The 27856-nt window shown below is 39.6% G+C and overlaps 2 protein-coding genes across 8 annotated transcripts in view; one reads left to right on the top strand and one right to left on the bottom strand.

The window, feature by feature from the left end:
* ADAM17 (ADAM metallopeptidase domain 17) overlaps positions 1–22613 on the top strand; it is a 79150-nt gene extending 56537 nt beyond the window's left edge. For 2 of the 3 annotated variants that reach the window (XM_037813470.1, XM_037813472.1), the window contains 9 exons: positions 1365–1517; positions 5098–5297; positions 6262–6365; positions 15031–15165; positions 16732–16862; positions 17709–17787; positions 18518–18606; positions 20188–20238; positions 20834–22613. In XM_037813470.1, coding sequence (XP_037669398.1) covers positions 1365–1517; positions 5098–5297; positions 6262–6365; positions 15031–15165; positions 16732–16862; positions 17709–17787; positions 18518–18606; positions 20188–20238; positions 20834–21184 — 1293 coding nt within the window. In that variant the 3' untranslated portion in view covers positions 21185–22613. The remainder of the gene's footprint in view (positions 1–1364; positions 1518–5097; positions 5298–6261; positions 6366–15030; positions 15166–16731; positions 16863–17708; positions 17788–18517; positions 18607–20187; positions 20239–20833) is intronic. The other variant, XM_037813471.1, reaches the window with a different exon arrangement.
* Positions 22614–22710: 97 nt separating this feature from the next.
* Positions 22711–27856, bottom strand: part of IAH1 (isoamyl acetate hydrolyzing esterase 1 (putative)) — a 36296-nt gene continuing 31150 nt past the window's right edge. For all 5 annotated transcript variants that reach the window (XM_037813477.1, XM_037813474.1, XM_037813473.1 and 2 more), the window contains 2 exons: positions 24745–24866; positions 22711–23080 (listed from right to left, as the gene is read on the bottom strand). In XM_037813477.1, coding sequence (XP_037669405.1) covers positions 22898–23080; positions 24745–24866 — 305 coding nt within the window. In that variant the 3' untranslated portion in view covers positions 22711–22897. The remainder of the gene's footprint in view (positions 23081–24744; positions 24867–27856) is intronic.

Here is a 27856-nt window from a genome sequence, read left to right as displayed (position 1 = left end):
TTTCTGAAACCTAAAAAGTCTGCCACATAACAAACAACCCGGTTCCCTGCCCCTGCCTCCCTCCCCAAAGAAGAAAGTGAAACATATTGGAAAGTTTTTGAGTTTGAAGACTGAAGGACAGATAAGATGAAACTGCCATAACATGAATAGGTCAGAAGAAAGAAAAGAACAAAATAAGATAAAAATGAATATCGAGGAGTAAGAATATTGATGTTTCCTGGATGAAAAAACTGTCAAGTGGGATGAGAGAAGAAAACCTTTTAATTTCCCAAATTATTTCTTTCTCATGGTGCTCCTTTACTTTTTAGTGTCACATCTTAATGGTTTCATTTCATGATGTATTTTCCTGTCTTCTAGAATTTTTCTCTTTGAAGTCACAAAACAGATTTGGTTTGACATTTTTGAGATGTTTTTACAGCATCAAATCTTTTAGGGAATGTTCTGATGAATTTTCCCAAGGCACAATTAGGAATTACTTGTCCATATTAAACCTTTGGGATTTGAGTGCATTTTTGACCTATGATGCTAAAAATTCAAAGTCTTCTCTACTGGCATTTTAATATAAACATGTGGAAAGTTTCAGGAGTTGGACATCAGCTTCAGAATTGGGACTGTCCTCATCTAGAAAAGTGACTGGCAAAATATTAAATTTTCAGTTTCAATGGAGTGATCATTTTTCTTTTTAGGGGGAGAAAAATCCAGGAATCTTAAGTTAATTATTCTTATATTTTTTAATACAGATAAATATGGGGAAAAATTTTAGCCTGCTGGCTAAATTCATCATAATGTTGTATTCAGGCAGAAAGTGGACAGATTAAGTATGGCCTTTTAATTGGATTGTAATAAACCAAATCCTCTAGGTCATTAACGTTGTTGGATGTGAATTCAGTCACTGAGATAAGGAACATGGTTTTGTTTTTCCTCAGTTGTCTTGTTTTTTCACCTGTTGCTTGTTTTTTCTACTTTAGATTTTTAAAAGGAGTGTGATTGAGATGAGGGGAGAGTTGGAGAGGTTTTGTTAATTAACTACATTTAGCTGTTAGATTTAGCAATACCAGACAGTGTATGGTTGGAATGGTCAGTGTTTGTTGTACTGTTATGAATGTTCCAGTATATTTTGTAAGTTATGTTTTCTTAAATTGATTTAAGTCCATACTTATAAAACTGTTTCTTAGTTTTAGATAGACTTCTGTTTATTTTGTTTGATTTCTGTAATTGATAGACAAAATCATAGTCCAATTGCTATTCTTTTGTTGATGTGATTAATCAGGGTCCTATTTCAGATCACATGGGCCCAGCTGGCCAAAGTAGCTTATGGATGGTTGGGTGTAGGAAAATAATATTTTTTTTGTATGATCCTTAAGGAAGCTGACCTGGTTACAACACATGAATTGGGACACAATTTTGGAGCAGAACATGATCCTGATGGTTTAGCAGAATGTGCCCCAAATGAGGACCAAGGAGGAAAATATGTTATGTATCCCATAGCTGTGAGTGGAGATCATGAGAACAATAAGGTATGTTGCTTTTGAAGCTTTTTTATGTTAGGAAAGGGGAAAGAGACTTTGTTTGATGATTATAATGAGAGCTCAGCAAAGTGTTTGATTCCTGGGTATTCTCCAGGCACGGAACTGCAAATTGCAGTGACTCTTGAAACCTTGATACCTTCATCTTGGGATGAAGCATGGTCCATCTAAATCTGGTTAAAGCTATCATTTGGACTGGTTGTCATCAGGTTTATTGGGTATAGATTTGGGCTATAAGGAAAATTGGTAATAGTAATGGTTTACATTAAAGTTCCAGATTTCAGGGTCTGGTAGGCTCAGGCTTTATGGTAAAATTTTCCTGTCATTTCATTTACAAGTTGTCACTCATTTTAACTCTATAGTACTTCACAATTTGCATGTTTTCATAAACACTATAAAACACATATAATATGCCAGACTAATCCACATGTGGGAATGAGCTTGCCTTTCTCGTTCATATCTCTATCTCTGTTGTCTAGTAAGAATACCTGGCACATAATAAATATCTGTTGAGTACATAAATGAACAATTTACTATAGAAGGTTTCTTATAGAGTATACCAGTTGATCTTGGATATTGAAAAAAATTTCAGAGGCTTGAAGAGTGGTTGTGGCTAACTCTTCGAGTCTGAATTACAAGTGTTGATAAGTATCTAGTCCTTTCCATTTTATTTGAAGGTGAGCATCATAAGGCAATGTGAAGAGAACGTACTGGTTTTGTTGCTGAGTTAAAGAGGGCTTAGGGGGTGGGAGTGGTGCTAAAAGCATCTGAATCTAATCAGGAAAGAGTGGTCAAGTACGTGCACTGACTCCTGATTTTGAGCCAGACCATGGTCTATTCAGAGTCTGACCAGGGCCAATTTTAGAGGCAAGGATTACTTTTGTGTTATTCTGGCTCTGGCTCTGCTTTTTAAAATTTTTGCCCCACGTTCAGTCCCCCCCCCCCCATCTTTTTTGATTGCTGCATTTCATTTTTTGGCTATATATTTGCATAAATATTATTTTTCCTTTACTTGACAATTTGTGCCTGAGAAGCTTTTCCCTGTCATTTCTGCCCATTCTTTTAACATGTCAAACACACTTTTGAACTCTTTCTTTTTTTTGAGGTTGTCTTTGCATTTCTAATCACATACATGTTCAGTGCTATTGAGTAGAACTTTTAACAGTGATGGAAATGTTCTGCATCTGCTCGGCCCAGTACAGTAGCCAGCAGTCGGATGTGCCAGTGAGCACTTGAAATGTGGCTTGAGAAACTGAGAAACTGAATTTTAAATTAAATTTAATTTAAATTTAATAGCGATTGCTGTGAGCCAGGAGAGGAAATAGGGATTAACTGTATAAGCGCTTAAGGAGGTGAAAATGTTCTAAAGTTGATTGATGGTGATGGTTGCACCATATGGGAAAAGTACTAAATATCACTGAATTGTGCACTTGAAATGGATGAATTTTATGATAGGTAAAGAATACCTTTGTAAAGCTGTTAAAAAATACACAAGAAAGCCAATTTGAGAGCAGAGAGAAATTGGTGAGGCTAGAGATGAGCTGAGTGATGGGAACATGGGGGTTTGTGATACCATTCTGACCACTTTATTTGTGCTTGAAAATTTCCTTAATAAGTTTAAAATATGTGACTGGGGGAAAAATATTAAATGGCCACATATGGTTAGTAGTTATCATATTAGACAGTGCAGCTGTAGTTGATAGTTACTTGCTTCTTGGTTATGAGGATGGTGTCAGAACTTCGGGAGAAAATGTTTTGCTTTTCAGACTCTGCCTTCAGTTAACATACTGCTAACTTTTACTACTATAACTTCTTTCTAAACGAAATCTCCCTGTGGACTTTTCAGAATGGCCCTGTAAGAATTTGCTAATGAGAATGGAGCCTGGGTGGAGCTATTTTTTTTCTGGATCTGCTAGTCTGTCAGTTAAGAACAATTTATTTATTTTATCCTGAGCACATCAGATTTAGTGTACTTTTTTATAGTTTGGTTTATTCAAGGAGTCTGTCTGGAGAAAATATGCATCTTCTAATCTACCTTTTAAGTGAACTCCTTTATAACAGTGTTTTTAACTAGATAAAAAGGCCTCTAGGACAAAAATAAGGTGATTTCTCAGCCTAGAGAAGACAGGAAATGCTGGTCTCCACCAGACAAGCTGATGGGAAGCAGTGTGCCATGTGTGGGCTTTACTGTGAGCGGATACAATCAGTAGAAAGGAATGTGTACCGTTTGGGATGGTAACCTATTACGAAGGTGTTCTGAAGGTTTTGAGGCAGTGATGTACGCAGAAGGCCAGAGGTCTTCAGGCAGTTTGTAGGCACAGGAAAGCTGGATTAAGGACTGGGTACTTTTTCCTTAGCACCAGGTTCCTGCTGCTTGGGAGGTGACACTCTATAATTTAGTAAAGAGATATTCTTATCTGTTTAGTATGAATTTTAATTCATTAGGATCTAATCTTCCATAAGTGAACTGATAAAATAAAATTGAGTTAGTGAATTTGCAATGCTGATGAATTAAACCCCACCAAAATACTAACTGCCTGAGGCCTGGACTGAAATAACCAGCCTCATCCTTACTGTGAAAGTAAATTGGAAGCTTTCTTAAAAAAGTATTTCTGTTGAGGGTGAAGCTGTTCCAATATTTTTCTGAAAGTTACTGGTATCTAAGTAAATGGTTACATAACCTTTGGAAGGTACTGTACTCTCCACTCTGCAGTGCTTCATGATTGTTGTCTGTAGGTGGGAGACCTTATCTTAAGAAATATCTACACTAAGTTTTCCCCAAATTCCTTTTCTTGATAATGTCAGTGCATGCTTGTCTTGATAATTTCAGGTGGTTTGGAAAAAGGACTGAGTTTTAGAGGTCCTGGTAAAGTTTTCTTATTTAAAAGGGGGCCATTTGAGTGGTTCTGTCCTCCAAGATGGGGAACTAAAGTAGATGCTTCCTTTGAGACACTGATCAACTGTAGAAAAACTCAGAAAAAAACAGTTACAGTCTTGGGGACCCATGAAAATGTTTAGGTAATGATTTGGAATTTAATTTTTTAATAGACTGTGTGTAATATCATGCCTCTTGCTAAGCTCAGATATTTCAAAACTTTAAACATGGATCATTCATATAAACAGCCAGGGAAAGAGAAGGAGGTAAAGCAGAAACAACATGCTCTGCATCCCCAAACCATTTTGTCTGGGAAGATGGTGGTGGTCACCGCAGCAGCGATGGGTGCGAGGGTCGAGGGAGGCTTACAGTCTGATGGCGTCCATGACCTCTCGGTTGATGCCGGCCTGCTTGTCCTCTTGATGGAATTGGCTGGGATGTTTGGTCTTACCTTCGGGTAGCTCACCTTTGTGTGAGGAATTCTAGGCCCTTAACCAAATCCACACCAGCTTTTTAGCTTCCTATGGAGGAAGGGACTCAGTTTCATACAGAGGGCGTTTAGAGGTGACCGTACTTTCAGGGTAGCTCTGACTGTGGTTTTCACATTGAGTTTGTCTCTAGAGAATAAGAATAGCACTATATGGGTATGAATTTTTATGTTACTCTTGGTCCTTTGTGGCCTTTTTTCTCTTCAAGATGTTTTCGAACTGCAGTAAACAGTCCATCTATAAGACCATTGAAAGTAAGGCCCAGGAGTGTTTCCAGGAACGCAGCAACAAAGTGTGTGGGAACTCCCGGGTGGATGAAGGGGAAGAATGTGATCCAGGCATCATGTACCTGAACAACGATACCTGCTGCAGCAACGACTGTACTCTGAAACAGGGTGTTCAGTGCAGGTGAGAGATGTTAAAACATTAGTGTAATAAGGCACCCAACAAGCAGCAGATTGAAAATGCAAGAGCTTTAGAATCAGTTATATGTTTTTTGTGTATGTTTGTGTTTATCCCTATAGCAAGAAAAATGCTTTCTTGAAAGTAGTTTGACATTATGTAACAAAATTGCTAATCCTGCATGCTCTCTGCAGTCCGACAGTTTGAAGAATGTTTTTTAAGGAAACAGATGTACAAAAGCGATGATTTAACAAGAAGTTTCATGGCTACATTCTTTTATCATAGCAAAATACTGGAAACAATCAAAATGGCAATCCTGGGATTATATAAATGAATTGTTCTATTTCTGTACAATAGAATAGTACTGTAGAATACTTTTTAAGGACATAATCATGGAGGAGACAGGTTACAAATTAGAAGGTACCTATATTTCCATTTTTATGTCCACTGATAGATCAGTGCCAGTGTTGGTAGATCATTTCCTGGTTTAGAGGTGGAAGGAGGAAACTTTGGTTTATGGTGAATAATTGAGATTTAACTGTATACAGTACTTATTAACATTGTAAATACTGAGAGGGAGTAGAGCTCTGGTTGGTGAGTTGTCTTAACTGTTGATTGCCCTGGCCCATGTCTCAATCTTTCTCTCTCTCTCTCTCTCTTTAATCAGTACATTAAAATAACAAAAACCAAGGACACCAAGATGTTCTAAAGGTGAATCATTTTGGACCACTCTGTATATTTATTCTCTTCTGTTATAGAGTGGCATTGAGGCTGCCTTATTCCGCATTAGGAAGAAGTAGAGGGAGTGTGTGCATCTGGGAGGGGAGAGCAGAGCCGCTGTGACTGAGCAGGAGTGGGGGACTCAGCCAGGGGCTCTTCCCCTGTGATCTTCAGGTCGCTGTAACATGACCTTGGTGTTAGATACGGGGTTGTCATTTGAATTGAACTGTCCCTGTCTGTTCTTCTACAGTGATAGGAATAGTCCTTGCTGTAAAAACTGTCAATTTGAGACAGCCCAGAAGAAGTGCCAAGAGGCTATTAATGCTACTTGCAAAGGCGTATCTTACTGCACAGGTATGTACTTTTGTTGGTTCTCTTGGAATACTTTGGCTCAAGGTTGTGTGTGTATGCTTGAAAAAACAGGTTTATATTTTGTTTATATGAATGCAGCCTTTTTTTTAACCTCACACGCAGAGAGCTGAGTTGCTCATACTTATTTTGTGACACACTGTTGTCATTGGTCTGTGCAAAACCCTTTTATTGTTTCATTTCTTTTTCATTATTTCCCTTTCTTTTGTCATCATCACTTCCATTTTCCTTCCTCTCATAGGCATCCTTTCTAATGTGTTTAATATTTGCTCTGGATATGTATAGTTTTTAAAAGATTAATATCGTGTTATTTTGTGTATGTATATGATTTTAATGTACCAAAATGCTATTCTACCACTCTTCTTTAGATCTACTTTTTTTTTAAAAATATCATGTTTTTAAGAGCTATCTATTTTGTGCTATAAATCTGTCTTTACATCTATATCTGTGTATTTGTATCTAGGTTTCATTGTTTTGGACAGATGCATAGTATTCAGTTATGTGATTTACTATATTTTACTTGTGTATTCCCCAAATGATAGATAATTGGCTTGTTTTCATCTCCTTGATCCTACAAATAAGACTACAATAAACATCCTCATACATCTCCTTTATGTATCTGTGTAAGGAGATGTGTAACCAGGAGCAAAGTCACTTAGACTGTCAAACCAGTCTCCAGAAAAGCATTCCTGGCTTGTCAGTCCCACCGTTAGTGCCTGAAGATATCCTATATCCTGCTTGGTGTTTATTCATGATCTTATTTTTTTGCCAATCCAATAAGTATAAAAAGATTTCTCATTCTTATTTCCATTTTGCTTGAACATCTCCTTTTTTATTTATTAACTATTCAGATTTTTCTTTCTGTGTATAGCCAGTTTATATATTTGGTCCTTTTTTTCCATTGGCTTTCATATCTTTTTGCTGTTACATTGATTTGGAGGTGTTATTTTATATACTCTGTTTGGTTTTAAACATTGCAAAGATCTTCCTCCTATCTGTTGTCCTTGGAGCAGAAATCTTTAATTTTAATGGAGTCAAGTCTATCATTTTGTTTTGTTTGTATTTATATATGTATTTTTAATTGTGGAAGATTTCAGAGATATTTTCCACAGCATCTTCTATTAGCTTCATAATTTTACCTTTTACATTTAGGACTTTAGTCCATCTAGGGCTATCCTTTACAACTATCACTATTGACTATCTATATATTCTGTAGTTCTGTCTGTCAGTTGTTGCTTTATGTTCTTTACATCTTCTTAACCTGTTATTCCTTTACCAGTATACAGTGTTCCTTTTTGACCCTTGAGATATTCTTTTACTTAAATTGTTTTATTTAATATTCAGTTTGCTAACCCTGCTGTTTTTTTCCTATATGTCTGGTAAATCTATCCCTTTCTTGTATTTTTGAACCTTTCTGTATCTGTTGGTTGGTTGGTTTGTTGTTTTTTTTGTTGACAGCTTTATTGAGATCTAATTCACATACTATACCATTTACCCATCTAAAGTCTACAGTTCAGTGTTTTGTATATTCACAGAGTTGTGTAACCACCCCATATCAACTTTGGAACATTTTCATCTCTCTAAAAAGTAATCTGTACCCTTTAACCACCACTTTGAATCCGCCTCTCTCTTCCCAGCCCCACTCAGCCACTAATCAATTTTCTGTCCCTATAGATTTGCCTGTCTGGACATTTCATGTTAAAATGGAATCATGCAATTTTTATATCTGACTTCTTTCCCTTAGTGTAATGTTTTCAAGTTTCAACCATGTTGTAGCATGTATCAGTACTTCATTCCTTTTTATGGGTAAATAATATTCCATTGTATGTGTATACCATATTTTGTTTATCCATTCATTAGTAGATGGAAATTTGGGTTGTTTCTACTTTAGGGCTATTACAAATAATGCTGTGAACATTTGTGTACAAATTTTTGCATGGACATATGTTTTCATTTCTCTTGGGTATTTACCCTGGAATGGAATTGCTGGGTCATAGGCTAACTCTTAACCATTTGAGGAACTGAAGCAGAAATCATCTTTTTGAATTGGTTTTATTATTATGATAAATGCTGAAAACAGTGAGCACCACTGGAAAAGGTTTTTTAAGCTTGACTGAGTTATACTGGCTCCTGACAGTTTTCTTTTCAGTAAACATAAGTAAAACATACACCATGCTCTAGATGAAGCAACTTGAAAAAAAAAAAAGGGTTTTGTTATTCTTGTTAAACAACCCTAGGTTCCTTGATATATTTATATGAAGTAGCATCTAGCAGAGGATAAATTCATTATAAGGAGTTGGCATTCCCTCCCCTCAGCAGCACCAGCATGCCCTGGAACTTGTTTAGAAATGTAAATTCTCTGACCCCTCTCCAGACCTACTGCATTGAACATTCTGGGGTTTGGGGCCCAGGAGTCTGTGTTATAACATTCTGTCAAATGATTCTGATGGTAAAATTTGAGAACCATGTCAGTAGGTGACACTGTATGTTAATTAGGAGGACTTCATGTCTAGTGCTCTGATTTAAGTCTTGCTAAGAATAGAAGGTGTTCAGCATATATTCATTGAGCATTTTTAACATATATTTTCAGCAGCATCATTTACTGAACATACAAAAATGATACAGACACAATGCAAACCTTCCCTGAGCTTAAATTTTTTCCTCTTAAATGACTATCTTGTTGATAGTATAAATGCCTGGTGCCTCAAAGGGTATTATCAGATAAGAAGTAAAATATGTGCAGTGCCTAATAAAAGTGCCTGGTTATATCAGGTACTTAATAAACAGTTGCTTTATTTGAAATAGGCCAGATTTCTTTAAGTTTTATGTTACTTCTCCACAGACCTTTCAGTCCAAATTCTTTTGACTGATCCCATTCTTCATTAGAAAGGCTAGTCTTCCACAGCTCTGGGAATGCTCCATTTCATGCAGTACTTTTCCTCTTTGTTGATATTGACTGCTTGTGCCACTGATCGTGCAGAATGAATCATATTCCACCCCTTCTCACCCCAGTTTGACATCCTTCAGTGGCTTTTTCTTTACTGAAGAATCGATTCATTCAGTAAATATTTGTGGTGTACTACTACGTGATAGAAATTGGATATCTCGCAGAGGAAGAGAAAATAACAGTAGACAATCAAATATATATATGTAAATATATATGTGTGTGTGTGTGTGTGTGTGTGTGTGTGTACACATATACATATATATATATATATATATATATATATATATATATATATATAAAATGAAGGAAACAAATAGTGTACAGTGATAGAGTTTAATGAATGTGAGAGGGCACACCAACTTAGATGGGGTGCTCAGGGGATGTCCCAGAAGAGAAGATCTTTGAAACAACATCTAAAGGATGAGAAAAAGTCAGCCTTGGGAGGAATAGGAACGAGAGCATTTCAGGTAGAGAGAACAGCCTGTGATAATTTTCTGAGGTGAGAAAGACCTGAGAGTATTCAGAAAACTTGAAATGAGGCCACTGTAGCTGAATGGAAGTGGGCTCTGGGATAATTGTGTAAGATGAATTTGAAGAGAGAGAGATGGGACTAGGTCATGCAGCTTTTTAAAGCCTTCATAAGGAGTTTGCATTTTATTCCAAGTGCATTGGGAAGCCATTCAATGGTTTTAAGTAGGAGCCCAAGATTATTTTGTCTACTATGTGAAGAAAAGATAGATGGTGTGTTTGGGTAGAAGTGTTGAGATTAGTAAGGAGAGTACTGCAATAGTTAGGTAAGAGATATTGTACTTTTGACTAGGGTAGTAGCCATGAAAATGAACAGGAGTGGATGGATGCAAGATCATTTTAAAGAAAGACATGACAGGAATTTCTTACAATCTAGATGTGGGACTGAGGGAGAAAGAAGAATTAAGGGTGACCATTAGGTGTTCGGCTTAAACAATTGAGTTAGTGTATTTTACTGAAATGGGGAAGGTTGGGGGTAGGATTAAGAGTCAGATTTTTGAGTTTGAGATGCCTGTGTGACATCCAAATAAAGTCAAGTGCTCCTGGGTCTGGAGCTTAGAGACAAAGTTTGGATTGATGCTCTAACTTCGGGGTTGTTAGCATCTGGATGGGAATGTATGCGATCATCAGGAAACCTAAAGGGATGGAGAAGGCCGTGGGCTAAGCTCTGTAGGACCTCCAGCACTTTGAGACTGGGGAGAGGAGAAGGAACCTGCAGAGGAGATGGAGAAAGTATTGCCAGTAGGCCAAGAGGGAATTCTGGAGAGTGTGATGTCACAGGGGGCAGGAGAGTAGTTTTTCAAGAAAGGGAATGATCAACTGTGTTAAATGCTGCTGAAGTCAGGTAAGCTGAGGACACAGAGATGACCACTGGATTCAGCAATATGAGTCTTCCCATAAGACTTCGTAGGAAGTTTCAGAATTAGGAACAGAAGCCATATTTAGAGTGGATTACATCATGAATGTCAGCTCTCACTGCCAGTGGGGACCTAGATTTGTATGTAGTCTGAGATTACTTAGTAAAATTGAGTATGGAAACACCTACGACCCAGCAATTGTACTGATGTTTATGCCCTAAAGAGACTTTGCCCAGGTTCCCTGGGAGACATGAGTAAGAATGTTCGTAACAGCATTGTAATAAGGTCAAAAAAGTAGGAACAACTGTTTCAACTTCTGTATACAAGAGAAAGGATGCTTTTTGGTATATTTATGCACTGGAAGACCACTTGGCAGTTTATGTGTGTAAATTAAGTTCCATTCATCAACATGGATGAATCCCAAATCATAATGTTGAGTGAAAAGAAAGTCACAGAAGAATGCAAACTGTATGATTCCATTTATGATAAGGTCAAAAATAGGCAAATTTTAAACCCATAGTGTGTGGAACAGGGGTTGGCAAACTATAGTCCGTGGGCCACATAGGACCTCGCCCCTGTTATTGTATGGCCTGTGAGCTAAGAATGGTTTTTACTTTTTTTTTTTTTTTTTTGGTCCCTCAAAGGCTCTTCTTCTATCTTGTATCTTCATCTTCTTCTAGTTTTCTATCCTTTTCTTAAGCAGTTTTATTGAGCTATATTCACAGACCATAAAAACCATCCAAAGCTTACAATCAGTGGCTCTCAGTATAATCACAGTTATGCATTCATCACCACAGTTAATTTTAGAACATTTTCATTACTCTAGGAAGAAAAACCCTATATCCCTTAGCATTGGTGTGGTATCTCTGTCACAACTGATGGAAGAATATAAAAATATTACTGTTAACTATAGTCCATAGTTTGTATTAGGTGAATTTTTTCCAATATATCACCCTATTATTAAAATCTTATAATAGTGACATACATTTGTGTTCTAGTTCATAAAAGAACATTCTTGTATTTATAGTATTAACCACAGTTATCGAACACAGCAGGGTCTACTGTGTTAAACAGTCCCATGTTTTATCCTCTAGCTTTTCTTCTAGTAACATACACGACTCAAACTTCCCCTTTCAACCACATTTACACCCACAATTTGGTGCTGTTACTCACTCTCACAATTATGTGCTACCATCACCTCTGTCCATTTCCAAACATTTACAATCAACCTAATTTGAAATTCTACACAAATTAAGCATTACCTCCCAATTCCCTACCCTCATTCTATCTTCTGGTAACCAATATTCTAGATTCTAACTATGCATTTGCTTATTATAATTAGTTCATGTTAGAGAGATCATACAATATTTATCCTTTTGTGTCTGGCTTATTTCACTACACATAATGTTCTCCAGTTTCATCCATGTTGTCACATGCATTAGGACTTCATTCCTTCTTATAGCTGAATAATAGTCCATCATATGTATGTACCACATTTTGTTTATCCATTTGTTGGTTGACTGACATTTGGGTTGCTTCCATCTTTTGGCAATTGTGAACAATGCCGCTATGAACATTGGTGTGTAAATGTCCGCTCAAGTGTCTGCTTTCAGTTCTTCTGGGTGTATAGACTTGCCAAAAGTAAGGCACTTCTATACTTACCTTTCTGAGGAGCTGCCAAACTGTCTTCCACAGTGGCTGCACCATTTCACATTCCCACCAGCAGTAAATGAGTGTCCCTGTTCCACTACAACGTCTCTAATACTTGTAGATTTTTTTTTTAATAGTGGCCATTTTAATAAGTGTGAAATGATATCTTCAACATAGTAGGTGTAAAGTATATCTCATTGTGGTTTTGATTTGTGTTTCCCTAGTAGTTAGTGATGTTGACCATCTTTTCATGTGCTTTTCAGCCGTTTGTATTTCCTCTTAGGAATAATGTCTATTCAATTCTTTTGCCCATTGCTTAACTGGGTTGTTTGTGTTTTTATTGTTGAGTTCTGGGATTTCTTTATATATTCTGGATAGTAAACCCTTAGCAGATACGTGGTTTCCAAATATTTTCTCCCATTGATTAGGCTGTCTTTTCACTTTTTGACAAAGTCCTTTTAAGCACAAAAGTTTTTACTTTTGAGGCAGTCCCATTTGTCTGGTTTTTCTTTTGTTGCTTGTACTTTGGGTGTAAAGTCTAAGAAACTGTTACCTACCACAAGATCTTGAAGATACATCCCTACATTTTCTTCTAGGAGTTTTATGGTTGTTTTACATTTAGACCTTGATCCATTTTGAGTTAATTTTTGTATAAAGTGTGAGATGAGGATCCTCTTACTTTTGGATATGGATATCCAGTTCTCCCAGCACAATTTGTTGAAAAGACTATTCTGTCCCAGTTGAGTGGACTTGGCAGCCTTGTAAAAAATCAGTTGACCATAGATTTGAGGGTCTTTTTCTGAACTCCTGATAGATTCCATTGGTCAATATATCTATATCTATGCCAGTGCCATGCTGTTTTGATCATCGTGGTTTTGTAATGTACTTTAAATTCAGGAAGTGTGAGTCTTCCGACTTCGTTCTTTTTGAGGTGTTTTTGGCTATTTCGGGCCCTTTATCCTTCCAAATGAAATTGATAATTGTCTTTTTTCATTTCTGTAAACTAGGCTGTTGAAATCTTGATTGGGATTGCATTGACTCTGTAAATCAATTTGGGAAGAATTGACATCTTAATGATATTTACTCTTCTAAACCATGAACATGGAACTGTCCTTCAATTTATTTTAGGTCTTCTTTACTTTTAGCAATGTTTTGTAGTTTTCTTTGTACAGGTCCTTTACATCCTTGGTTAAATTTATTCCTAGATATTTGATTCTTTTAATTGTTATTGTAAAGGAAATTTTTTTCTTGATTTCCTCCTCAGATTTGCCCATTACTAGCATATAGAAACTACTAATTTTGTGGGTTGATCTTGTATCTTACCACTTTCATAAATTTCTTTATTAGCTGCAACCTCTGTTGTAGATTTTTCAGGACTTTCTCTATATAGGATCATGTCATCTAAAAATAGTGGAAGTTTTACTTCTTCCTTTCCAATTTGGATTCATTTCTTTTTCTTGCCTAACTGCCCTAGCTAGAACTTGTAGCATAATGTTGAATAATAGTAGCAACATTGGACATCCTTGCCTTGTTCCTGGTCTCAGTGGGAAAGCTTTCTTTCACCATTGAGTATGATGGGTTTTTCATAGATGCCCTTTATCATGTTGAGGAAGTTTACTTCTGTTCGTATATATATAATCAAGAAAGAATGCTGGATTTTGTTAAATGCTTTTTCTGCAACGATCAAGATGAACATGTTGTTTTCCCCCTTTAATTTGTTAATGTGTATTACATCAATTTTCTTGTGTTGAGATACCCTTGCATAACAAGGATTAAAACCTACTTGATCATGGAGTATAATTCATTGTGTTGTTGTATTTGATTTGCAAGTATTTTGTTGAGGATTTTTGCATCTATATTCATAAGAGAAATTGGTTTGTATTTTCTTTTCTTGCAGTATCTTTATGTGGCTTTCTAATTTGTTGGCATGCAGTTGCTCCTATTATCCTCTTATGATCATTTTTATTTCCGTGGGGTCTGTAGTAATGTGCCCTCTCATTTCTGATTTTATTTATTTCCATCTTCTCTCTTTTATTCTTTGTCAGTCTTGCTCAGGGTTTGTTGATTTTATTTATATTTTCAAAGAACCATCTGTTTTTTGTTAATTCCATTTTTCAATTCTCAGTTTCATTTATTTCTGCTCTCATCTGTTATTTATTTCTTTCTGCTTGCTATGGGATTAGTTACGTATGTGGTAAGAATATATGTTATATATGTTACATATGTGGTAAGAATATAAAGAAAGGCACGAGAATGAGTAACCCAGTATTTGTTATATTGGTTACTTTGGTCTTCTAGTTTTCTTAGTGAAAGGACATATAAATTTTATGTATTCTTTTGTGTGTATATTTCACAACAGAAAGATAAATATTATCTTCAAAATACACATAGTACATACATTGTATATACATACACTGAATATTAAAATAGTGGGTGTGAGGCAGGGGAATGTAACATGGGGGACAAGGGCTGGGACTCATGGTAGCACAGCGCTTGGTGCTGTAGCCATTTACTCGCTAACTGCTCACTGGCCAGGTCTTTCGGCTGCTGCCCTTCCTGCTCTGGGTCACCTGGGAGGTGCCCACCTCCATGGGGAACAGTGTGTGTCAGGCCCCTGCAGAGCTAGCTGACACGTGGTTCAATGTGGTGTGGAATTGTGTGCTTCCAGGTAACAGCAGTGAATGCCCTCCTCCTGGAAACGCTGAAGATGACACAGTTTGCTTGGATCTTGGAAAGTGTAAAGATGGAAAATGCATTCCCTTCTGTGAGAGGGAGCAGAAGCTGGAGTCCTGTGCATGTAATGGTGAGCAGGAGAAAAGATGGCTTCTACCAGCCAGGCCCCTGTATTGCTGATGAGGGCAGTGAGAACCAAGCCAGGGACCAGGAGGGGGTGGAGGCAGGGTAGTCTCTGGAGAGAGACATCTCTGGGTTCAAATGCTGGCCCCTCCACTAGGTCTGTGAAACTGTCCTGTGGGTCTCTCCTCTTGCTGCGTTTTCAGGGGAATTTTGTTGTGGCTGAGTGGGTGGGGTCTGGCCCCCATGCCCCCATCATACAGATGAACAAAAGCAGCAGCACTATGTTACTCCTTCAGGAATTCAGCCGGAGAGCACCTATTCCAGGTTCTGACCTCACAATATGAGGGATTTTTACTGTTGTCAATAGAGAGGGCCTGTCCCCATCTGATCCCTGCCAGAGCAGCCTGGGGAGTCCCCTTTTCTTAGGTTTTTTCACACTCTTTAGAGCCTGGGGGCTGAGGATTGATTAGGGACAGCTTTCAGCTTTCCAGCCCCATCTCAACCATCTAGGATTCCATTGATGAAAGAGTCCTGCTGCTTTCAAAACCAAAATAGACAAAAAATCCAGGAGTCTAAAACCCATGGGTTGGCAACTTACCATCTATTAAATGGAGATGTGGCACTTCCTCGTGGGATAACTTGTAATTAAATAAGATAACCCACAGTAGGTACCAAGTAACCATTCACCAAGTGAATAGTAAAAAGAGGCAGGGTGTGCCTGGGATGTCCATTGCCTGACAAGTAGTAAATACCCAATAAATATTTGGTAAATGCATGGTGAAGAGGTTTTTGTTTTTCCTTTAAAGTTGTTTTGCTTGTTTTTTGCGTTCTGTCTTGTCCTCTCCCCACATCATTATAAATACTGACTTTCCCGAGTCACATATACTGTCCCAGGTTACACTGCAGTTTAATTTTTTGGCATCTCTGCTATTCAGGTTTGCCCATGGGGCCTGACTCCCAGGGCTGTTGTTCCACTTTGACCCCCGTGCGCCCGCAGGAGTGGGTCTGGGTGGGGGGGTGCCGTTAGGCTGTGGTGCATCTCAGGTGCCTGCTGAGGTCACGCCTGCGGTTGGACACTCAGTCACAGCAGCCATGGCCTTCTTTGAAATACACTTTAAACCAAGATGCCAAGGATTTAAATTAGCGTGGTAAATGTGTTGGGAAAAGGGGAAACATTTTAGAAGTGCATTATGAAGGATCTGAGTAGAGACAATACTAAAAAAGAAAGTTTTGTGGCCTCTGCTATAGATCCAGGAGTCAGTGGCCTCTAGCTGTGAGAGCTGAGAAGTGTGAGCTCAGAAATTATTCCTTAGGGGGTAAAATGTGAATTGCATAAGCTTTTTTTTTTTAAACTTACTTGGAAATAATTTTGAACTTAGAGGACAGTTGTAAAGATAATATAAAATCCAGAGAGAGAACTTTAACATACCCCACCCACCCACCCACCCAGATACCCAACTTGCCTGACTTTGAACATTTGCACCTTCAGTATTGGCTTTTGAAATGGAAGCAAGGACAGAGAAGAGGTAGGTGAGCCACGTCTACAGCCGCCAACACACGCTCTCTGTTTTAGAAACCGACAACTCCTGCAAGGTGTGCTGCAGGGACCCTTCTGGCCGCTGTGTGCCCTATGTTGATGCTGAAGAAAAGAATTTATTTTTGAGGAAAGGAAAGCCCTGTACAGTGGGATTTTGTGACATGAATGTGAGTATTTTTTTTATGTCCAGCTTCTTCTGTAATAGCCAGGCTGTAAGTTTTTATATTTTCATTATTTGACTTTGCAAATGGAAGGAAATCAAAACAGAAACACTGCTCATGTTTCTAACCCTTGTTGGTTTAAAAGAGTATTTTTATTTAACTATGTATGAGTATGATTTAGAAGGCAAACGCCGATTGCTTTTAGGGAACTGGAGTTTATGCTCTTCATAGCAGGAGACCCTGCAGTGAGAGGCTGGGGAAGGACCTAGGCAGGTGCTTTGTTGAAAAGTTGGTTGTTTTTAGGCAGTAGGGTCCTGATTATCTGTTTTCTAAGTTAATTTATAAAATTTACTAAGATTGCAGAATGTTCAGTGTTGTCATTTTGAAATAGGTGCCAAACGACTAGGGAAGACCTAGAAGGTGGCTTGACTCACCTAAGCCGGACTCTTCTTTACAAAAAAAACAATTTTATTCATGCAAAATGATAGGAGAGGAATTAAAAGTTGAGAGGATTCTTAGGGCATCCTGCTGTGTTCTTTTCCTGTCCACTTTGGCGAAGTGTATTATCAATATAGTCCTCCCTGGAAATGCCCCCATCTTTAACAAATTGTTTTTTCTTGTTTGCCTCCTGATAATCCTAAAGTCACTTATAAAAGTTGACTAATTGTGAACATGTCAATGAGAGTATATCCTACTTTCTTAGGTACCCATTATAATTCAATTACTGCCCATGTCAAAGAGGGCCCTTTAAATATTTGATTTTTTGAAGCCCTTTACAACTTGCTTCATAAAGCCACATTGCTTATAGGTGCACTGTTTTTAGGGATAATGCTGTTTGCTTTCTTTTCATAGGGCAAATGTGAGAAACGAGTACAGGATGTAATTGAGCGATTTTGGGATTTCATTGACAAGCTTAGCATCAATACTTTCGGTAGGTGATTTCCCTAGGTTCCTTAAGATGAGCTGCTTTCTGTCATGTTGGAAAAACGTGGTTTCAGAATGATCTGCTCTGATTCTGAAATAGAAGGAGATAATCACCACTTTTGTTATGAAATAGCTTTGTTGGCTAGGAGAATGCTGTCCCCATGTAGCTTGGATGCACACATTAGCACACAAGGGAGAGTAAAACATTAGTCAAAATACTGGCTTCCTTCTTTACTGAAAAATGGACACACAATAGCATAAGCATGGGTCAGTCCTATGGAGTGTATGTAAGAATCCTATTGATGTAAGAATCATTTATTTAAAAGTTGGTTCTCAATTTGCAGAAGGCTGAATTGTGTCCTCTAGAGTCCATGATTTAAGAGTTTTAGTCACAAAAATAGTATTACCCAGATAAAAACTTTGTCTTATTAAGCAGTCATTATTGTAGTAGCACTGTGTGTGATTCGAGTCTACTGCAGGAATTATGTTGAACAACATTTTGTAATCTAGTCTCTTCAACAGGTAAATTTGGGCTCTTTCTTTGAAAGCACTTGATGGTTTGGAGATGGTCGGGTTGGGTGCAGGTGCCACAGATACTCTGCTAATTTTGGTGCCCCTAGTGTTATACCATCAGCAGCTTTGTGGCATTTGACATGATGATGATAATCTAAGATCATTTAATTTTAGATTTGCAGAGTATTTTGATCAAGATATTTTATGTTTAAATTTGTTCACAGGGAAGTTTTTAGCAGATAACATTGTAGGCTCAGTCCTGGTTTTCTCCTTGATATTTTGGATTCCTTTCAGCATTCTTGTCCATTGTGTGGTAAGTCACCAATTTTCAAATTATTTTTTGTTATAATTTTTGAACAACTGCAACTATATAATCTTTGGAAAAGATTTAATTTGTTCTTAGCAAAATCTGACATTGATGTTTAGACATTTTTTTGGTGCTATACTTAGGAAAGGCTATCTTTTTAAAAGCATAGCTTTTTAAATAGTCTAACAGCATTATATATATTTTTATGGTATTTTATTCTAAGGTATAAGTTTTGAGGAATTTTATACTTCTAAGCACAAGAGATCATTTAACTGGATTTTAGTCTAGAGCCTCTGCTAAGTAATGCTTTGAAATAAGAGCACTTTCAGGTAAATTTGTTAATAATAGAGCCAGTATTCATCTTTAACATTTCAGATTTGTTATTTACATACAGTGTAGATTCTTGGCATTATTGTACAGGGTACACTCAAATCTTCCCAACCATTAGAAGTGAGCAATTTTAAAAATCTCATTCATAATGAGTAAAAGCTACAAGTTGAATAGGGCTTTGTCTGAGGAATTACAGGTACTTTATAAATTTGAGGCACTTCAAAGTTCTTACAAATTCATTCACCTTCCTTCTATGGGAAAAACGGGGATTTGTGTGCTTTGGAGATGAGGACATCAGACCCAGGCTTCCAGGCTTGTACTCTGGAACTCGTTCACAGTGCCCCTGTATTAGCACTGTCAGCTCCAGTGACAAAGACTTTGCTGCCTTCTACTTCCTTTCTGTTCTCTCCTCTTGCCTCTGAGCGTCTTTTCCTCCGAGTGGTGAGCACGACAGGTGAGGGGGAACATCTCTGGGGAGCACGTGCTCACTGGTGGAACAAAGCTGTTTTAAAGGTGAAATGGTTGAAGCTTCAGCAGATGGTGTGTCTCTGGATGAAACTGCCATCTGTTATAATTGCTTTTACTTGAGAGTCAGACCATATTGTTTACAGTGAAAGTTGTGCATGTAGACTATGAGGCATGATCCTCAATTTCAGAGCAAAGCAGATCACTTGAGGAAGGGTTGGGGCTGTTTCTGGCCACTGAACACATTCATGGCAGCCAGATTGGAAACTGAGACTTTTGGGGCTTGGCCTCCTGCCTGTCCTTGGTCACCTGTTACACTTCACCTGTAGGCAGGGGAAGGGGCAACGGCTGGCCATGTGTTCAGCCTTCTGGGAAAATATGTAGGGACCTGAGGCCCAGTTCTCCCAACAGAAGCCTCTCCAGCCGAGCTGGACCACAGAAGCTGTGCAAACAGCTGAGAAGAGTAAGAGTGTATGGTGGGGTGGGCTGTGACTGCAGGGTGCAGGTGGGGCCGGTGCTGAGTGAGACCCTGCCAGCCTTAAGCCAACCACCCTGCTTCCCTCCCTTTCCACATTGTCTTGGGGGACCCAGGAACTGGTACATTGGTCTGACTCCTTAACTACAGGGGGAACACGCTCAGGAAAATTAACACTCAAACCTTGCCCATTTCTGTACTTAATGCCCCCCAAATTTATCTCCTTTGAGTACCAAGGAAACACTTTGAGTGGTGACAGAACTGTTAGAGCTTGCTTAAGAAACTAATTCTAAGAATGATCTTTTTTCTTTTATTAGGATAAAAAACTGGATAAGCAATATGAATCTCTGTCGCTGTTTCACCCCAGTGTAAGTAAACCGTATGAAAGGGAAAATTTCAGTTGCCCGAAGGTACGTTAAGACCTTCTTCTAAGCAGAGGGTCTTTGATTCCCTGCTTAGACCCTTCAGTTGGCCATCCCAGCACAAGCCCTCAGGCTTTAGTTTCTTTTGCTGGTGCAAAGTCATATTGCAGCAGGAAGGACTGGGCAGGAAATTAAGATTAACTGTCCTGACAACAGTGATGAACTTGTAGTTGCATGGATGGACATTTAAAAAGAAAAATGCTGTTCTCCTCGTCCCTCCTTATATCCGTAAGGAATGATTATGGATCATTTAGCTGTTTAGCACCAAATTAGTTATTTTGAGGTCTTTCCCTGTCTTAGGATCTTGATAGGGTTGTTTCTTATGCGTTCCCTTTGGGGTCCACAAAATGGTAAGTTGACAGGACAGTTGAGTCACCTATTTTGAGCCATTTCTTACGTTGAGTGATCCCTCACCTAGCACTGTGTTTAGCACAAGGGATCCCAGTGCTGATGACCTAACAGCAGCCTAGTGGTGGGTAAAGTTGGAACCGAGACCTGTGATACAGCCTTTACTCTTATCAATTAAAACCCATCTTTTCAGAATGTCGAAATGCTGAGTAGCATGGACTCCGCATCAGTTCGCATCATTAAACCATTTCCTGCACCCCAGACTCCGGGCCGGCTCCAGCCCCTGCCGCCTGCCCCAGTGATGCCCTCGGTGCCTGTGGCTCCAAAACTGGACCACCAGAGAATGGACACCATCCAGGAAGACCCCAGCACCGACTCGCACGTGGATGAAGACGGCTTTGAGAAGGACCCTTTTCCAAACAGCAGCACAGCTGCGAAATCCTTTGAAGATCTCACAGACCATCCTGTCACCAGAAGTGAAAAGGCATCTTCTTTTAAATTACAGCGTCAGAATCGCGTTGACAGCAAAGAAACAGAATGCTAGTTCAGGGGTGGCTTTTCTGTGTTCTTCTGACTTAAATATCCAAAGTGTTTTTATAAGTTTGATCTAAAATCACTGCATATATTTTGTGCAAATTTGGGAGAAATAAGGAAGTGATACCACCACAGGTGCTGGCCAGGTGTTTGCACTCCTTCACATAGGCACTGAGAAGATAAGGTCAATCTAGCTTATTTTATGGCTTTCAGGTTTTAGGTTTGTGTTTTTGTTTTGTTTTAATCTTTAAAATATCCTCCAACCTGTGGTGCAGAAGCACAAAATACAGCTGGCTTAGGTTATGAATATTTATATTTTTGTAAATTAACCTTTTATATCGATAACAGCACTGATTAGGGAGATCAGTTTTTTTTTATACACTGTAAAAATCTGCCAAATATAACAAGGCATTTAGCAGCTATTTGTGAGGATAGCTGGAATACAGAATAAATTTTTTTTTCCGTCAAGTAAAGTTAAAGGAGTGAGATAAAATCTAGTTCTAAGTTATGTCCAAAATGTGGGTTCTATTTCTAGGTATTTCTCAAAGCTGTTAGCAATATGGAATGTACACATCTAAACTTAGAAATTGAACTGAATGTCTCTTCATAATTCAAAGGTTACTATTTTATAAAAATCAAGTTAGCTTATTAGTAAGGGTAACTAATAATCGTACTAATAATTGGACCCCCATTTATGGGGCAATTTTTCTGTTTTATAAGTATCTTCATGTAGCTCTAATACTGCTGCCATGCTCTTAAATCAAATCCACAAAAGGCAAGCTACTTCAAAATAAGATTAGAAAGAGTATGGTTGCCTATTTTCAAACACAAGTGGATTCAACGGTAAGCACGGTATTTCTCCTGCAAGGTATTTCTCCCCAGGACAACGGCTGTTTTGGGTAAGAAGACACGTGAAGTGGCGCTCCCTACCCCCATGTGTGGGGCTGGGGCTGATCCCTACAATTAATACAGAAATCCTTCTTTTTGACCAGCAAATGGATATTTGCATTACTTCTTGCTTAAATGCTTCAGGATTACTGTGTGAAGAATAAAAATCATAGGATTAAATTATAATTTCCATAAAATGATAGTTAAGAGCTTTGTTGTTGTTGTTAATACTGGAATGTGCTCACCAGCCAATACATCGTAACTGAGATAACTTGTAAACTTTGAGGACAGTTAACAAAACCTGTGACAAATCATGTCTCCCCCACCCCCCCCCAAGGACGTTTGTTACACAGATACTTGTTACACTAATACTTGAATTTGTACCTCATGGTATTTGCTGTCTTTTAACTAATCACAATATTCTTATATTTTAATTATACTTTTGGAATTTAATATCAGGTGAGTAGGGTGTGTGGGTGTGTGTGTGAGTGAAACAGTCCCAACAGAATGTAAGAAAACTTTTTTAAATAAAATAGTGACTTTTTAAAAAAGCTGTCCTTACCTTCTTTTGCCATTTACAGAATTAACAAGCTGCTCGGGCTGTTTTGTAGCCATGGTGAAGCATCAATCAAAACCTAAGTACCAAGCTTTCCTGAAAAACTGAAATGCTTTTATTAAGTAACAGTGGCAAATGTTAATTGTTTTTTTTGGTTTAGAGTCTTAAACAAAGGCTTAAGCTTGAGAAGTATTTCTGACCAATCATCTTAGAGTCTTTGTGCTTTGGCTGCTTTATGTTCTGTAAATTAACAACCAAACTCAAACTGTCTGTGATTAACTAGTGGTCCCCATCTCCCAGAAGACTTAGCTCAGGTTTTGCTTCTACTACATCTCGCCAGTAAGGGAGAAGCAAAGGCAGGGAAGAGACCTTCTTCTCTATCAAAGGCCAAAGGTATGAGAACAAAAACTCATTTCCCTTTGGTGATAAATGAAGTCCATCTGACAGGTAAGACGAGAAATCCTGAAAAGGAGAGAGAACCGAGTTAAAGGTATGAGTACTTTGTGTGACTGCCAGTGTGTTCCTGGCCTAAACACTCACCCTGCCCCCCGTGCTGTTTCAGGCACACGACTAGCAGTATCCACGTGCGACTCATGCCAGTGCGCGACCAAACCTCCCCCCTGCTGAGTGCTCCAAAGCCCCCCACATAGGCGGGGCATCTCCATCTCACGGGGTGTGCAGGGGAGTCTGAGTCAGGAGGTCACCCCAGGTGTTCTGAGGCACACAGCGTGGTCAGAAGGGAAGGCTGAACAGGTAAATACAGTCCATTCCTATGATAGTGAAAGTGAACACTTTGGTCTTAGGAGCTTAGGGCCCTAGGGAGCCAATATTGTTTCTAGGTATTAAATTGATAGGCAGGTTGTTAGGTGGAAAGAACCTGTACCATTCAGCTTAGAATAACAATTGCTGGAATACAAGAGTCCAGTCTCTTCCCATGCCCTAGAACTCTAGACTATTTAACATTACAGCCTAGGTAGTAGAGCCAAAGAATGGATTCTTTGGAGAAGAATCTTTTTCCTAGAATGACTAGGTATTCCAATTCTAATAGCACTTCTCCTAGGTCTTAATTTTCTCATCTGATCACTGTGGAAGAACCTCGCAGTTGTAGATCTTAGTGTTAAATCTGGAGGGACCTTTAAGAGATGAACTAGCCCACTAGTTTGCAATTTTTTTTCTAGCAGCACATCTTTTTCAAACTGTCTTAGCCAAAACCTTAAAACAGAAAAACAACTCAATGCCGTCTCCTTCAGCATCCACGCTGGTGAGGCCCTCCTTATCTGGGAACCCACTAAAGGCTCAAGTCTAGGCCAAGTTTTAGAGGATGATGGAAGGCCTGGGGGTCAGTGATTTACTCAGGCACAGTTGGTAGAGTCAGAACCACAGCCCGGGCTCAACTGGAACCTTTTCATCAGCTCCTGGGGGTGGCCAGCAGCGAGCCTTGGAAATGGGAAGAGAACAAGAGCTTCCAAAAAGTGACTGGCAACTTTCAGTTTCCAAATGGCAGCATGGCTTTCTTACTAATTTTTCCCATTACAGATGTATCATTAAATATATAAATATTAGAAACCGCTATGTCACTGGAAGGATGGGCATGGATTTAAGGTTTAGGGAAAAGGAAAAAGATGGCACCTAGTTTAGTGATTCTTGGTTGTTCCCTTTCTATCTTCTTTCTTTATCAATAGTTACTGGCAAAGGGGCCAACCCTAACAGCTGCTGATACAGTACACCGGGGTGGGCTGACTCTTCCTGCTGCAGCAGACCCTCCTGCACAAGAGACGTCCCTTCCCCCGAGCAGCTTCAAATCAGTTACCCAGCGAGGTCAGTTTTGTGTCTGCCTCTCAACAGAGCAATGACATGGCCTTTTATATGCCCTGCAGAACAGACACTTTACCAACAAGGTGGAAAGTAGCAGAAAAAAATAGGGAAAAAAGGTGTCCCTGACTTACATCTCTTTTATACTGTTCATAAATGTCTACATGGAATCTGAGTGTACACGGGTTACAATGATGGGAACCAGCTTTTCCCGATTACTTACCTCAATCTGAGCTGTTCCAGGGAAAGCTGCACAAACCTGGTTTCCTTCCTGTGGGATCCCACCCACCCTGAAGGACAAGCACGTCACGTACCTGACTGTCCTTCTGCATCAGGGTCCAGAGGTCAAGCACCTCAGTCCCACAGTCTCGGGCGACTTGCAAACAGGCGCTGGCATACTCACCAACAACCAAGTTCAGGCGATTTAATTTGCAACCTATTGAGAAGAGAGAAAATCCAGGTGGCAGCACCATCCTTATCCAAGTTGTACTGACCCGGATGGTTTCTAAGTTCAATTAAACAGGCATTCATTTACTGACAACCGCTTTGAGCCAGCCATGGAGTGTGGGGAACTACAAAAATGAGAAAGACACACTTCCTGCCTGTTAGGGTTTCGCAAGTTACTAAAATGTGCAGAGCCCCACAGAGAACAAGGTGCAGTGGGAAAATGGAGGGAGCCTTGAATTCTGGGGCTTCTGAGGGGCTTCAGGAGGGGGTGCCAAGGAAGTGGGAGACATTCTGAGGACACTAAACAAAGGTTACAGAGGCAGAAAAGGCCTGGGGTAACACCAGGTCCTGTTGGCTAGAGCACAAGCCAGAGGTGAATGGAAATGGACTGGCAGCTAGTCATGGATATTCTGGGAAGGAAGTCTGGGCTAGACCATGGAAGGTGAACTTTGTGCTGAGAACTCAGAATTTTTATATTATATGTTATAAGAAGCCACTGCAATATAGTGGAAAAATCATTTACAGACTTCAAACTTTAGAACTATAATTGCCACTAAACAGATGTGTGACTGAACCACTTAACCTTTCTGAGGCTTTCCTAATCCAAATAATGACGATACCCACCTTAGGCACCTGTGAGAAGATCAAAAGACTAAACTCATGCAAAGCGTCATGCACAGGGCGTCTGATGCATATTAACACGTGCACACCACCTCTCCCACCCGGCTTTATCGGGAGAGGGGAGGCTATATCTGGAGATCGCGAGCCAGGCTTGAGCACCTGTGCCTCCTGACCTCTCGTTAGGAGAAGGCTTCTGCACCAGGGCAGGACAGGGTAACAGGAGTCCAAGTAGGGCAGGGACAGTAAGAGCTGATGGAGAGAAGGACTGGAGGACTGTGATATGAATGAGAAAAAACTCAGGTTTGAGCAACCGGATATGGGGATAGAAGACTACCGAAGATGGCACTGGTTTCATGTCAGAGATTAAAAGGATCAACTCTCCTCTTGTTTTGATTCATACATTGCTACTGATTCTGCCTGCTTGTGAAATTCACCTCGATTATACTTAGTTTAACTTCTAAGGGAGGTTTCTTTTTAAAAAAGTTAAGGTGGGGGATCCAAGATGGCGGATTAGGAGAGCCGGAACAAAATAGTCCTCTGTGAAAAACACTAGATAAAAAACAGAAAGTGCTCCAGAATAGCAGTTCCAGGGTTCCACTGGCTGGACAGAATCTGCTACATGCACAGTGACTGTGCTCTTGGTGAAAACGAGACTGCGTTTGGAATCAAGTGAGTGTTCGAGCTGCTGGGGAAACAGCGCTCAGCGGCCACGTGGGGAGAAACCTGTGGTTGGCATTTGGAGGTGGGTTAGTTTGAAAACCCGGAGGACGGCTGTGGATCCGGCAGTGAGAGCCGAGCAGTCGAGTGTGGTGGGGAGTGCCTTCCACATATGGGGCACCCACCTGAGTATCTGGCTAGCGTGATAGCCTTTCACACACCTGCAGCTAATTGTCCCAGAGCCAGGACTGGGCCACTGTAGCAGGCGGAGGACTACAGAGGTGGTAAGTTACCATGCTCCATACAGCCATCTTTTCAGCGGGCTGGGAGATGCCCCTTCGCAACGCCATGGCTGAGAGCTCCCCTTGGGGATTCTGCTTGCCTGTGACATTGGGCAGTCTTCTTCCGCGGAGGCCCGTGGAGTGCACAGCTTACAGGTGGGGTCGTGCAAGAGTGCAGAGAGCCCTACACCAATCCCAGGGACTTGTGGACCCATGGCAGAAAGGGACTGTGGGGAATTTGGGCTAAAGGGTTGGACTCGTGCAATAACCCCAGGGTATTACAGGCGCAGCCCTGGGAATGGGTGGGAATTCTGGGTCTTAAAGCCATCTCCCCTAACTGCACAGGGCATACCCCCCACCCTCAGGGCAGTGGTCTCAGCTGCAAATGGAAAATTGGTGCACTGATTGGACCTCCACAAGGTTTGGACCCCCACTGGCTGCACAGGCAAAGTTGGGGAGAACTGGCTTGAGGGTAATAGGTAGCCCAGGGCCGCCATCTGCTGGTAGGTCAGTAAAAGTACACTTCACCAAGCTGTAGCTCTGTCAAATTATAGATGGTTGTCCAAATAAGCCTACATATCCTAAAACCCTATCAAGATAAGCAAATGCCAAGAGACCAAAACGAACAGAAAATTTTAAAGCATATGCAGAAACCAGAAGATATGGATAACCCAAATACCCAAATCAAAAAAACCAGAGGAGACACAGAACATGGAGCAATTAATCAAAGAAGTAATCACAAACACCAATTTCATGGCTCAGGATATAAAAGACATCAAGAAGATCCCAGAAGAGCATAAAGAAGAATTTACAAGAGTAAATAAAAAAATACATGAGCTTATGGAAATAAAAGAAACTGTTGATCAAATTAGAAAGATACTGGAAACTCATAGCAACAGATAAGATGAACTCAAAGAATGAGTAAGCAAACTGGAAGAAAATGTTTTGGAGAGTGAAAGTACAAAAGACCAAACAGAGAACAAACTCGGAAAACTTGAAATGGATCTCAGATGTGATGAACAACACGAAGCGCACAAATGAAAGAATCACTGGTGTTCCAGAAGAGGAAGAGAAGGGTAAAGGACTAGGAACAGTATACAAAGACATTTTTGGGGAAAACTTCCCAAACCTTCTAAATGACATAAATATGCCAATCATAGACACCCAACGAATTCTAAACAGAATGAATCCAAATAAACCCACTCTGAGACAATTCTCATCGGACTGTCAAATGCTGGAGAAAGAGCAAGTTCTAAAAGCAGTGAGAAGCAATTCACCACATACAAGGGAAACAACGTAAGACTAAGTAGTGACTACTTGTCGACCACCATGGAGGCAAGAAGGGAACAGTCTGACATATTTAAAATTCTGAAAGAGAAAAATTGCCAACCAAAAATTCTTTATCCATCAAAGCTCTCCT

The sequence above is a fragment of the Choloepus didactylus genome, chromosome 20, assembly GCF_015220235.1.
Source record: "Choloepus didactylus isolate mChoDid1 chromosome 20, mChoDid1.pri, whole genome shotgun sequence".
In the NCBI taxonomy this organism is placed as follows: Eukaryota; Metazoa; Chordata; class Mammalia; order Pilosa; family Megalonychidae; genus Choloepus; species Choloepus didactylus.
Note: the sequence above shows the minus strand (reverse complement) of the source record. Positions and strands in the feature narration are given on the sequence as shown.